Raw genomic sequence first — 12,811 nt, 5'->3', positions numbered from 1 at the left:
TAAAACATCGTATTGTGCGGGTAAAACGGTTTGTGTCACTTAATAAGAGAGTATAATGTTTGAGATTATGGCTCTTATGAATTCTTCTGAGCTGAGGAAACTCCCTCTGTGATGGCTTCATTTTTCCATAGGTTTTATCCAGTTGTGATCTGTGTGGGCGGGGTTTTGCTTGAGGAATCACGACAGTCACTCAGCCGAGAACAGTGTCGGGGGACGTAATACGTATATTTATCCACCAGCCTTTTAACCGCGCCTTTTGTCCGGTCGACGGACAAACACTTTTAATATGCAGCAATATTTCTTTGGACATCTGTACCTCTTTGCAGTTTTACTGTTTTTGACTCTCACAGGTTTGTATTGACTTAGTTCCCTTTTTATTCTACCTGTAGCCTACACGAAGCGAGAACTTTCATTGACTGGGATATAGCCTAGTTTAGATTTCATTTCGAATATTGAGTTTGAAAGCTAATTCATTACTGTATGCTAGCTACTGTCGCGCTCACTAGGCTATACTGTACCAGGGGTGTAATGTGATATGACTTGTGCTTGAGTAGCCTACACATATTTTGAATTCTGGCAAGCTCTTCAGCATGTAATCTTTGGATTTGTATAGATATGACCTTTAAAAAGTACCCAATACATACAGTCATTATGACAGTGAAAGCTTTTTTATAATGCTGCTGATATTTCTACAAATATCTACTTTTTGTGTTGGGACCAAGCAGCAAAATACAATATGAAGCGGTACAAATGTAAATACTTGTCCTTTCAGAGTTCAGATACTGTAACTGATAATGATGTCAATATGACTTTTTTAAATTTATGGAATTGTATATCATATTAATAAGGATGAGTTGTGAGGGTAATGGGTTTGACACAAAAGTGATTTACCCAAAAATGAAAATTCAGTCATTAATTAGGCTACTCACCCTTATGTCGTTCCAAACCTGCAAGACTTTTGTTCATTTTTACAACACGAATGAACATCTTTTTGATTAAATCTGAGAGCTTTCTGTCCCTCCATTGACAACCCACACAACTACACTTTCAAGCCCCAGGAAGATAGTAAAGACATCATTAAAGTAGTCCATATATCTCCAGTGCTTTAACCTCAATTTTATGAAGCGACGCAAGTGTTTTGTTTGTGCTTTTTTATCTCTGACACGCAGCTATAAAAAAATATGAATAAAATGTTTATTTCCTGCAACAACTCATGCTTAATTACTAAAACAGAAGTTGGAAAGCTGAGACAGGACAATATACATATTAATGGTGAAAGAATAATCAGATAAAATAAAAACTATGACTATTTCTTTGACTATTTTAAGTAAAATGTCTTATAGCACAGTAAAAATGGGTGCCCGACTAACTGCTTGTCAATGTCATTGTAAATGGCTTACAAATATGTTAATGAAGAACATACTTCTGTGGAATGACCCTCACCCTATGTGTCAGTGTTTATTAGTTTAATGCCAATATGATTAGAATTGATGAGCTTCTTCGTTTTAAACAGCCATAAACTGTTATAGACTGATGGTCTTCTACAAAACCAGATCTTGACCAAGAATCTAGGCCAGTCCTTTCCTTTAACATGTGATATTTGCTGTTATTGTTAGTCTGTCAAGTAAATAATACATGTATTCTTCTATTATTCTGAATTCTTTACTGTGTTTAACAGGTACACATGCTGATGAATGTCCTCTTCAGCTCAACCCAGAGAGAGTTATTGTGGAGTTCGGTGGTTCTGTCTCAGCCAACTGCAGCACTTCTGTCTCGCATAGAGGGATGGGATGGGAAGCCAGTGAGGGAGCAGTGCCCATGAGCAATGACAGTCTGATCATCACATGGACAGTGTCAGATCTGACAGACTGGGACATAGAGCCAATCTGCTACATAAACTATAATAAAGTACAGTGTACTGTACCTCTCCCAGTGACTATTTACAGTGAGTTTCTCTGTTATTGATACTTTTATATTCTCAGAAATATCTACTGTACATTGATGACTGCAGATATCAGAGAGTGTAAATCTTCCTCCACAGAGACTCCAGACAGTGTGTCCATCAGCACTGTGAATCACACCGGACCAATGATGGAGGGAAACCAGTATGAGCTCCAGTGTGACGTTCTCAATGTGGCTCCTGTTCAGAATCTCATTATCAACTGGTACAAAGGACAGACTCAAACCAACTTCACTGACACCATCAAGACTCCAGTCAGTAAAACATCTAAACTCCTGATCCGTCCAGACAGAGCTGATGATGGAGCTCAGTACTGGTGTGAAGCAAAGCTGGAACTGGGAGAAGAGGGACCTCAACCTCCTCCAACATCCCCGTCAAAACATCTCAATGTTGAAGTTTTCTGTAGGTTTACTTATTGCAAATCTTGGAAATTGTATTCAATTTAATTAATTTATATTTCGGAAGGGCATCCTAGTGTGAAGAATTATTCATTATATAAAGTGAATTAACAGTCTATTAATTTACTTAAATGAATTAATTAACAACAATAATATGAATTAAAATGTTCCTCTGTCCTCCTCAGATAAACCAAAACACTCCAGTTCAACAGAGACCATCAATATAAATGATGAGCTAAACTGCACAGTGAAGGCAAACCCGGCTCCTACGTACTCATGGCAGTCAGATCATCTGAAAGAGACGATCACGTCCTCAGTGCTTCAGTCCTCCACGCTCAGTTCAGGAAACTACACGTGCATCGCCACAAACTCTCAGGGAAGTGACAGCAAAGTGTTCATCCTCCAGTCTAAAGGTCAGTTCGGAATAAACAATAATCTACCTCTGATTTCTACTGTTCAATAGTAGAAATGTTCTGATGATGTATTTTTTGTAGGCCATCACGAAAGTTAGCATAACTCTGGTTCCCTCAATGAAAAGCCAATGGAAAAATGCTATTGGGTTTTCATTGAGGGAACCAGAGTTATGCTAACTTTCGTGATGGAAATAACTTTCAGGATATAGAAAGAAAGCTTTTAAGACCTACAAAATATTTTTACCAGCTTTATTCATCATGATAATCTTCACAAATTAACATTTTTATGAATTTTGAAGCCTAAATACAATGGCCAGAAGATAAAAAGCAAAACATAAAACATTTTGAGTTATAATAGTTTGCTACACAGGTAGGCTGTATAAGCAGACTACAGTGAGTAGACGAGTTTAAGTTGTTTGGTGTAATTGTTTAATATCCCGACAATGTCTGGAGTCCAATTTCACCACCTGTTAGCAATCGCTTTTTTCAAGACAAGCATAAGCTTTAAAAAAATCACAAGGGGATTTTACTGATGTGTTTTATATAGAAAAAAAATTTACAGATATTTTGAGCTTGCGATAGACAGACTTTATTTCAAGCATTTTACCAACAACCCATTGACATTGGGACGATGGTACCAGAAGTGTTAAAATGCTAACTCTTTTCTGCCTTTGGCCTAAAAAATACATCATACACGCCTAAAAATTAAGGTTCTTCAAATGTTCTTAAATGTATTCATGAATAACCTTTAACATCCTTGGAACCTTTCCATTCCACAAAACTTTCTTTATAATATAAGATTCTTTAGATTTTTTTTAAACGTTCTTCACACACTGTGTGTTACAATTCTCCTTGTGGAGTTTTCTAAGGATTTTATTTAGGTGCCAATAGAAAACAAAAGTCAACAAAAACAAAACAGCTTTCTATTGGTTATATAGAAAATTATTAGAAATCTTTTCCATTTGAAATTAAAATTGAGACAGGAAAAAAAATGTGTTTGTGATATTTTAGTAAGCTGGTTATATTAAACTCTCTGTTGAAACTGTTGATGGATTCATGTTTCTAAAGTCATTCGTGTCATTTCTCCCACAGACAGAACCACATTCTGGGCTATTATTTTATCCGGCGTGGTTGTGGCAGTGGCGTTAATCGTCTCTTATGTGATATACAAATGCAATGCATCCCCGAATTCTGTCATTTGATGGGCTTGCAAGAGATGACCTCAAAACGGTACCTTCTCCTCAGGGAGATTGTGAAAAACTTGATTATTATGGAGTATTCTTCAAATAACTGACTGGACTGTGCATGGGTGCTGCGGTAGACCAGAAACTGTTACGAAACAGCACTTTTTTCTTTTTAAATCGATAAGTTAAATGTATTTTTATGTGTGTTTACGGATCATTCTTGACAGAATTCTGACTTATTAAATATAACCACTTCAATTTTTAAATTTGTTATACCACAGTGGAAAACCCATTTCTGTACATATTTTCATTATTGTCATAATTTTCTATGTGTCTATGTGACGAGTATGTACTGTAAAATATTTATAACGTAAGTAGTGGATGTCATATTACAAACCACACACATGTAATAATAACAATAATGTTTAATTAGTCTGTATTTTACTTTAGTCCTAATTGTAAGACATCACATTTTTATTAATTTACTGTTTTATTCATAGTGAACTTGTTTTTTATACAGCCAAATTTTTCATCAGGCTCAATAGGCTTGTCACTGTTAAATGACCAGTGCGCCTTTTTCTATGCATTTTTTTTATAAAACAGCACAAGGATTGCTAAAACATTTTTATCTTGTGGTGCATAAGTGATCAAGCTAATGTTATGAATTATTTAAATATGCTATATTTATTTAAACTAACCCTAACTGTAATCATAAAGGCACACTATGCAGAAAATCTGTTTTTGTCAAACAGCGACCCCTACAGTTTCTGTAGAGTACTTGTATTTAATGTTACTGTCGTAAATACCACTCACGCAAAGTGGTATTTACTGGCTATTGACTGGTCTTTGCACTCACACCCTAATACCCATTTGAAGCTGTTATATTAAAGGACAAGTTCGGTAATTTACAATTAAAGCCCTGTTTTAAGATCGTCCCTGGTGAAATAGAATGGTTAAGATTGTTTTTTAGACAAATGCTCCCGTCACGAGAATTTTTGGATTCTGTGTTAGCAGCCCCCCCCCCACCACCTTTATAATGAAAGCATCCCAGATAGCAAACTGACATTGAATCAACGTGGAAATATGACATCGAAACAACGTTGATCTGACATTGTTTTGCTCATCGAATTAACGTTGAACCAACGTCAGACGCGTCATTCTTTCAAAACTAACGGAAAATCAACTTGAAATCAACGCGTTGTTTCAACGTTATGAAAGCAAACCAATTTTCGATTTTCATTTAGCTTTGAAGAATGCCGCGTCTGACGTTGGTTCAACGTTAATTCGATGAGCAAAATCAACGTTGTTTCAATGTCATGAGAGACGTCGTTTCCACGTTGATTCAATGTCAGTTTGCTGTCTGGGATAGGTGCACTCGAACAATCATTCATTAAAACGCATAAAACTTCAGTTTACAAAGACGTGAAACTCACCGAGTGGTCTGGGGTGTTCACTGATACGCTGCAAAATATGCTTTCCAACAGGTTTTATCATAGTTTTTGTCCAAGTCCATTTTCTTCCTGTTTTTGGTCGAAGTCCACAGTAGTCGATTGTCGAGTTTGCATGCGCGATCCTTAGTTATCTAGTTACCAATGATTGCGCACGTGAACTCGACAATTTACTACTGTGGACTTCGACCGAAAACAGGAAGAAAATGAAGTCGGACAAAAACTATGATAAAACCTGTTGGAAAGCATCTTTTGCAGCGATATTTGTGTGAGCATATCAGTGAACACCCCAGACCACTCGGTGAGTTTCACGTCTTTGTAAACTAAAGTTTTATGCGTTTTAATGAATGATTGTTCGAGTGCACCTATGCTTTCATTATAAAGGTGGGGGGGTGCTAACACAGAATCCAAAAATTCTCGTGACGGGAGCATTTGTCTAAAAAACAATCTTAACTATTCTATTTCATCAGGGCCGATCTTTAAACAGGGCTTTAATTGTAAAATACTGAACTTGTCCTTTAAGGTACAAATCTTGCATAGTGCGTAATTTTGGCATTAAATAAGAGATCTAGTGCTAAAATGTGTTTTTGAACTCAAGCTGAGCGCTCGTGTCCGCTGCTATCAGTGTCGTGGATACATAGTGTCTCTCGTGTGCAGTCTTCACTTGAACGCGTATTAATTCCTGTGAAATCACAAAATAAAATGCACAAAAACGTGTCCCTGCTTGATATAGACTGTAACCACTGATGAACATATTCAGTTTTGATGAGAGAGAAAAACCTCTGACACACTTTGCAAAAGATTACCACTAGACTCAATAAAACTTGCGGATCAATGCATTTAGTTTACGGGTTGAGTAGAGAGGCTCATTCTCGTTTCCTAGTCTCTTCCGACCGCGTTTTCTTTGCTTTTTCCACCGTCGAGTATCACGTCTGAATTGTGCGCAAATGTCTTAGTGCTTCATGTTGTGGTTGATGTGTGTGACGTCGTTGCCGTAAAGCATGTCGTGATTCTGGAGAGATTTGTCGGGGGCGCTCCTCTCAAACTTTCATTCAGTGGCGTGAAAACAGGATGATTGTCTAACTATGAGTTTGTTTACCACAGAAATGACTTTGAAGCTGTTATAAGGTACAATTCTTGCATAGTGTGCCTTTAACTAACTGAAAACTGATAGTTAACTATACGAACTTAGTTAACTGCTGCATGGCGAATAATAGAAACATTAACATTAACTATGTTAACATTAATGAACTAAAAAAATCACAAACAGAAAAGAATGTTAACTACTTATTAAGGGTGTTTAACATCCTGACTACTTCATCATGTCTAAATGTGTTCAAAAATGTTGTGGGACACATGTTGTAGTAAACGTCTACGGTATGTTGCTTATGAATGTACAGCGTTACTTTTTCATGTTAATTTTATTTTTATGAATACAGAAATTGATGGAAATGCTTGTTACTTGTTGCCTCAAATGTCTTTTGTGTTTTTAATATGCTTTAAGACAAACCATCTTTTCTCATGGCAAAGGGATTTTTAATTAAATGCAATATATTATATCTTATGTATTAACTCGTTATTTCATCTGACTCCATAAATGAAAAGGTTTTTATTGTTATCATCATTGAATATAAGCGAAAGTTTGACTAATTCCTTTAACTCTAATGAAATAATATCAAAGTCAGTTAGAAGAATCATCAAATGTAACAATTTATTATGTCAGGTAAATTTATCAAAGATAATAAATAGAAAATACTGTATCAAATGTTCTGGAATAAAAAAAAAGACCATTTGCTAACAGTGCGACATTCTTCAACTGAGAGACGATGTTCTGACAATTAATTTTTTATTTTTTTGCTAGATCTAGAGGTCCCCCATTTAGCATGTTATGTTTTGAGGTTGATTTTTAATTAGTTGGTTAATTGTTAAATATTTATATATATCTTTTTATCAGTGAATGCTGAAAAGTGGTAGTTCTGATCAAAAGACGCAGGTACAGCATCTGCCACCAAATCTGACGCTCTACAAAACCTGAAATGTGCACAAGGACATTGGCGGGTAGCTGTGGTCCCACACAAGTGCAGAAACGTTTACAAAAAGGGGATGGAAGCTCCTCCTCAGATTCATGTATTGCAAGATGAATTCCCTGATGTAGACACGGCTCCGGACCATGAGATGCTGGAAAATTCCCTGGCACTGGCCTGCAGTATTGTTATTCCATCCCCCTAAAAACCAAACACACACACAGAAACATGAAAATTCGCTTAGAATATATTCACAACAAGGCCATCTAAGATGTATATATAAAAAATCTTCGTCGAATGAAGAAAGAAATTCATATACATCTTAGCCTGATGGTGATTACCAGCAAAGTTTCATTTTTGGGTAAACTAGAGCTGCACAATAATATGGATAAATTTGTGATTCTGGATGAATCATGATTTTTTTGCTGTAATCCTGCTTGGCAAAGGTTTAATCGACAAAGCTGAATAATTGTCATTTAGGAATAAGATAGTGAAGGTGTTTAAATCAATATTCGTTTTCACGATTAATCACGCAGCTCTTCCTTTAATAGGCCTACGGATGCTTCTTCTTTTCATCTGCCCGAATTGAATTGAATTGAAGAAGAGCTCCAAGTGATCCTAAAGCCTAGTTCACACTACATGATTTTAAGCCCGATTTAAACTTGATTTGCAAATCGTTGATCTCGCTGACAGGTCAGGGTGTTATCGCTTGCAAATCGCGGGGGATTAGCGGGCGCGGCTGAACGCTCGCCAATCTGTTAGTATGAAAGAGCCAACAACTCATCAAAGACGCTCGTAGACGAGTCGCCGAGCCCAGAAAAATATCTAGCATGCAAGATATCCAGAGCTATCGCACGGCTCAACCTCGCGTGATGTCATGAGCTACAGCCAATCAGAGCAAGGCATGGGTTGAGGTTACCGGGTAAATCTATTTTTTCTTTTTTTTCCCAGAGCAAATCATCATGCAAACAGTTTGCAGCACTAGTTTCTGTCTGACATCCATCTTTGCGTGTTGTGTTCTTCGTCTTCTTCGCTGGGTATTGCTGTTTCGCGTCATTTCCGGTTGATTGATTTAGACAAGAGTGATTTAAGTGTTTGATCTAAGTGTGTATGTGAGGGGGTGTGAGTGTGGGTATGTGTATGTGTGTGTAAACAAAGTAACCATTTATTATTTATTACTGCCCGTGTTTGTAGATTTTTATTTCCATCCTTCCTCCTATGTAACAATTGCCATTGTCAATCCTGTATAAAATATAATATGATATAATAAAATAATATAATATAAGATAACCTTCCCCCACATCTCATCAGTCCCTATCTTTTCCTTATTTTACTTTTTTGTGTGTGTGTGTGTGTGTTATGTGCAATGTCTAAAGTGCATTAAAGGTGGCATATGTAATAATTGAGGTAAAAATATCCAAAAAATGAGCTACACGCATCAAAAGAATGAGAAGAAATAAGTGCAATGATGTAATTAAAAAACTGACAAGTTATAGTGCTGCTGAGATATAAACCTAAATTAGCATGCTAAATGACTAGCCCCGGCCCGGCAGGTGTCGTAATACCAGTTCCGGCCATGGGAGGCGGTATGCGGCCGGGCAACATTACCACCAGCCAAACTGCAGTACACGAGTGAGTCGCGCTAGCGCCGGCTTGTGTGTACTTGAACCTGATGTCAGTCGTGTGGAAATACAGCCCACTACTACATTTCAGTTCAGGGAAGAGTTCAAAAAATGATTGGTCGATATTATGCATGAGGAATACATTTTGGTAAGTTGTAGCATACTGTATCTTTCAACAGTGTTCGTGTTCTTTTTACAGCTAGTAGAGACGATCGGTTCACGTGCGCTAGGGATCTGTGGTGTAACATGTACAAGCGCCAAAACGGTATTTATTCTTTGAATTGCATAATAAAATTGACAGAATCTGAGAGCTTAACTAACCTGCTTGCTAAGTGTTAATTGCATGTGTCTCACGGTGAATTCGTGAGAGCTGGCAGCTCTGAATTTCGCTAGGTTGATCAACATCAGCGAATGCTGTCTGTCAAATTAATTCAAACTAACAATAAAAGTGTAATATGAACAAAACGAATACCGTAAACTTAAAATAATAGCCTGCAGGCTTTTATTTTCCCATATCGTCGAAATGCAACAGCTTGTTTTTGAGACAGGCGTCTATGAGTCGGTCTTCATCATTTAGTGTTGAGATGTTGTTCATTTAGTCTCTGATCTCTAAAAATCTCCAAATGCTCCACGTGAAACTGCGGTCTTCCGACCTTTTACTATCGTGTCAAATTATTTGAATAATATGCGGAGAAAGAGAGCAAAACAGCGCTCGTTTGTGTTGTTTGAAGACGTGAGTGCGTGCGGCAGCGGCACAACACATTTTCTGGAGGTATACTGCCCCCATCGGGCCATCCTTAAAAATATTTTGGTTTGCAGTAACAGCAATTTTTTTTTAAAAAAAGGGTCGGTAGGTAGGTCTATATTTTTTTTTTCAAGATTCAGTGTAAAAAAAAAAAGTAAAATTTTGGTCATGGTGATCGTGAATTTAAAAAAAAAAAAGCATATTGTGACGTCACTGACTGTCTTCAAACTGTGCATGCACTGCTAGGTGTTAATGCAACCTACAACCGGTTACATTTTAGGCCAGTCACAAAATGAATAAAATATCTATTTGTTATGCATATACATACAAGTACAAAACACATGGTCAAACAAAGAATACAATTACAAATTAGATACAAATTAGCCTATATACACAGTGCTTTAATTTCAGGAAGGTCTAAAATTAGCTAGGTACTTTTCAGTTGTGTTGCTCTGTCTGAAAAGAAATTTAATTAGTAATCAAATGTAAAATGACACTGCATAGTTTATCATAGTTAGATTAATGCTTATTAAAGTTTAAGTTATTCATTCAAGAGCTGTGAGTGATTTTTATCTGCCTTTTGTTGTTTGATTCGCATTGGCTCAATCGTCACATGTTTATTAGACTACTGCCCCTTTAATACCGAATGCAGAACTCTACTGTAGATGACTGATGCACCATCATTTTCTCCCAACTACGTCCAATTAAGACATAAACTGTGTTTAAATGAATCTCAGAGCAGATCATTTTTATATTTTATGTATATTTGATAGTTTAGATGCGCACATGAAGCCCAAAATGAGGCTATAGCCTAGTTTTCTTGTCTCGTTTTAGTGCATTTCGGAGCTCGCGTCGCTTTGTTAACAGCGTCTCTTGCGCAGACTTTTGTGCTTTTAACAGCTCTTTTAATGATTGAACGCGTCCGCAGTTTAGCAACAGTACAGACTGCATTTTACAACAATCACCGATCGTGCTGATTCTGACGGTACGTTTGGGCTTTAGGAAGAAATGACAGCGCAACGCTGTGAAGGGAAAGTTGCGCTAGACAGAATGCGTCTGTAATGGCTTCGTCTCAAATATCTTCTTTTTATAATCTTTGAAAGCGGAAATCTATACAATTAGAATAATATCCCAGATCTAAAGTGTAGGTAACCACGTTCTGTCCTCATTGTCACACATTAAGCAGGGCTGTCGTGCTGTGCGCGCTGTGGCTCCGGGTGAGAGATCGCTCTCTCTTCTGGACTGCGAATAGCAAAATTGCATCACTGACAAATTGTTTAATATTATTATTATTATATATAGAAATGGTTGATATTCAGCCCCTTTGCCCGTTTAAAACCGGGTTTACCAAGCGGGAACACTGAATGAAACGAGCGAACAAGCCATATGATATAGGCTATGACACGCGTAACGTTAAACCAATGTAAACATAATCGGATGACTGTATGACGCCACGGGTTTTTATTTAAAAGAAAGAACGTAGTTCTTTCACAATACTAACTAAAATATAATTAATTATTTTATTGAATTTGAATTAGTCGTTTGAAGAGTAAAAAAAAAAAAAAAATCGGTCGGTCTGAACGCAAGTTACGACAGGTGTCGTGCCAAGGTACTTACCCCTGAAAGGAAGTGTATCCCCGGTCGCGGGAGCGCGCACGCATTCAGCAGGAGGTGTGTCATTACTTTGTCCAAGATGAATTAAACTATAACACGTGAATTGTTTAAGTCATCGTTTTACTGTTGTTGTTGTTTTGTTTTTTTTTTATCGACGAGGTTTAGCAAAGACAGATATCATGTGGCCCATCAAAAACTAATTATTTTGTGGGCAAACGATCTAGCTTCATGCACGGAATGGATCAATTCTCACGAGAATGTACTGAAAAACTAAGACGACCATATCGTTTCACAAGCAAACAGCCCGTGGATATAAAATTGTTCTTACCCCCCCCCCCCCCCTCCTCCTCCTTCCATGGTGAATTATTACCAAAATCATTCAATAATGCATTGCACTTATACATAGGCAAACAACGATTTTACCGATGATGGCCTATCATCAAGTGTTTTATTTTATGAATACTGTACATCATGTCTAATAACAGCAGTGAATATGAACACATTTCCTATTTCCTGACTAAAGTTATAGTGGGATACAGATTTTTTCAGACCGTATTTTCGACCTGCCAAAATATGTACCCCCCCCCTAAAATCTACAGGTGATGGCCTATCATCTAGTGTTTTATTTTATGAATACTGTACATCATGTCTAATAACAGCAGTGAATATGAACACATTTCTTGTTTTCTGACAAAAGTTATAGTGGGATACAGATTTTTTCAGACCGTATTTTCGACCTGCCAAAATATGTATCCCCCCCCTAAAATCTACAGGTGATGGCTTATCATCTAGTGTTTTATTTTATGAATACTGTACATCATGTCTAATAACAGCAGTGAATATGAACACATTTCCTATTTCCTGACTAAAGTTATAGTGGGATACAGATTTTTTCAGACCGTATTTTCGACCTGCCAAAATATGTATCCCCCCCCCCTAAAATCTACAGGTGATGGCCTATAATCTAGTGTTTTATTTTATGAATACTGTACATCATGTCAAATAACAGCAGTGAATATGAACACATTTCCTATTTCCTGACTAAAGTTATAGTGGGATACAGATTTTTTCAGACCGTATTTTCGACCTGCCAAAATATGTATCCCCCCCCCCAAAATCTACAGGTGATGGCCTATCATCTAGTGTTTTATTTTATGAATACTGTACATCATGTCTAATAACAGCAGTGAATATGAACACATTTCTTGTTTTCTGACTAAAGTTATAGTGGGATACAGATTTTTTCAGACCGTATTTTCGACCTGCCAAAATATGTATCCCCCCCCCCCCTAAAATCTACAGGTGATGGCCTATCATCTAGTGTTTTATTTTATGAATACTGTACATCATGTCAAATAACAGCAGTGAATATGAACACATTTCCTATTTCCTGACTAAAGTTA

The 12,811-nt window shown here is 37.0% G+C and overlaps 1 protein-coding gene across 1 annotated transcript; it reads left to right on the top strand.

The window, feature by feature from the left end:
• The first annotated feature begins 165 nt into the window (after window positions 1–165).
• Window positions 166–4,924, top strand: LOC148982056 (vascular cell adhesion protein 1-like). The gene is made up of 5 exons (XM_089128771.1): window positions 166–350; window positions 1,679–1,945; window positions 2,042–2,362; window positions 2,544–2,771; window positions 3,864–4,924. Exons 1-5 carry the CDS (start codon window positions 287–289, stop codon window positions 3,971–3,973), a joined length of 990 nt encoding a protein of 329 aa, XP_088984897.1. The 5' UTR covers window positions 166–286; the 3' UTR covers window positions 3,974–4,924.
• The last annotated feature ends 7,887 nt before the right edge of the window (window positions 4,925–12,811 follow it).

Source organism: Pimephales promelas, chromosome 3 (genome assembly GCF_988280905.1).
Source record: "Pimephales promelas chromosome 3, fPimPro1.hap1.1, whole genome shotgun sequence".
Taxonomy (NCBI): Eukaryota; Metazoa; Chordata; class Actinopteri; order Cypriniformes; family Leuciscidae; genus Pimephales; species Pimephales promelas.
The sequence above is the reverse complement of the archived record's forward strand: the minus strand, read 5'-3'. Positions and strand labels throughout refer to the sequence as shown.

Bases quoted from the DNA above. Each gene is read 5' to 3' on its own strand.
- LOC148982056 (XM_089128771.1), top strand. From the start codon at position 287: ATGCAGCAATATTTCTTTGGACATCTGTACCTCTTTGCAGTTTTACTG. The intron at 2,363-2,543 runs GTAGGTTTACTT...TGTCCTCCTCAG, and splicing joins TCTCAATGTTGAAGTTTTCT to ATAAACCAAAACACTCCAGT. The intron at 2,772-3,863 runs GTCAGTTCGGAA...TTTCTCCCACAG, and splicing joins GTTCATCCTCCAGTCTAAAG to ACAGAACCACATTCTGGGCT.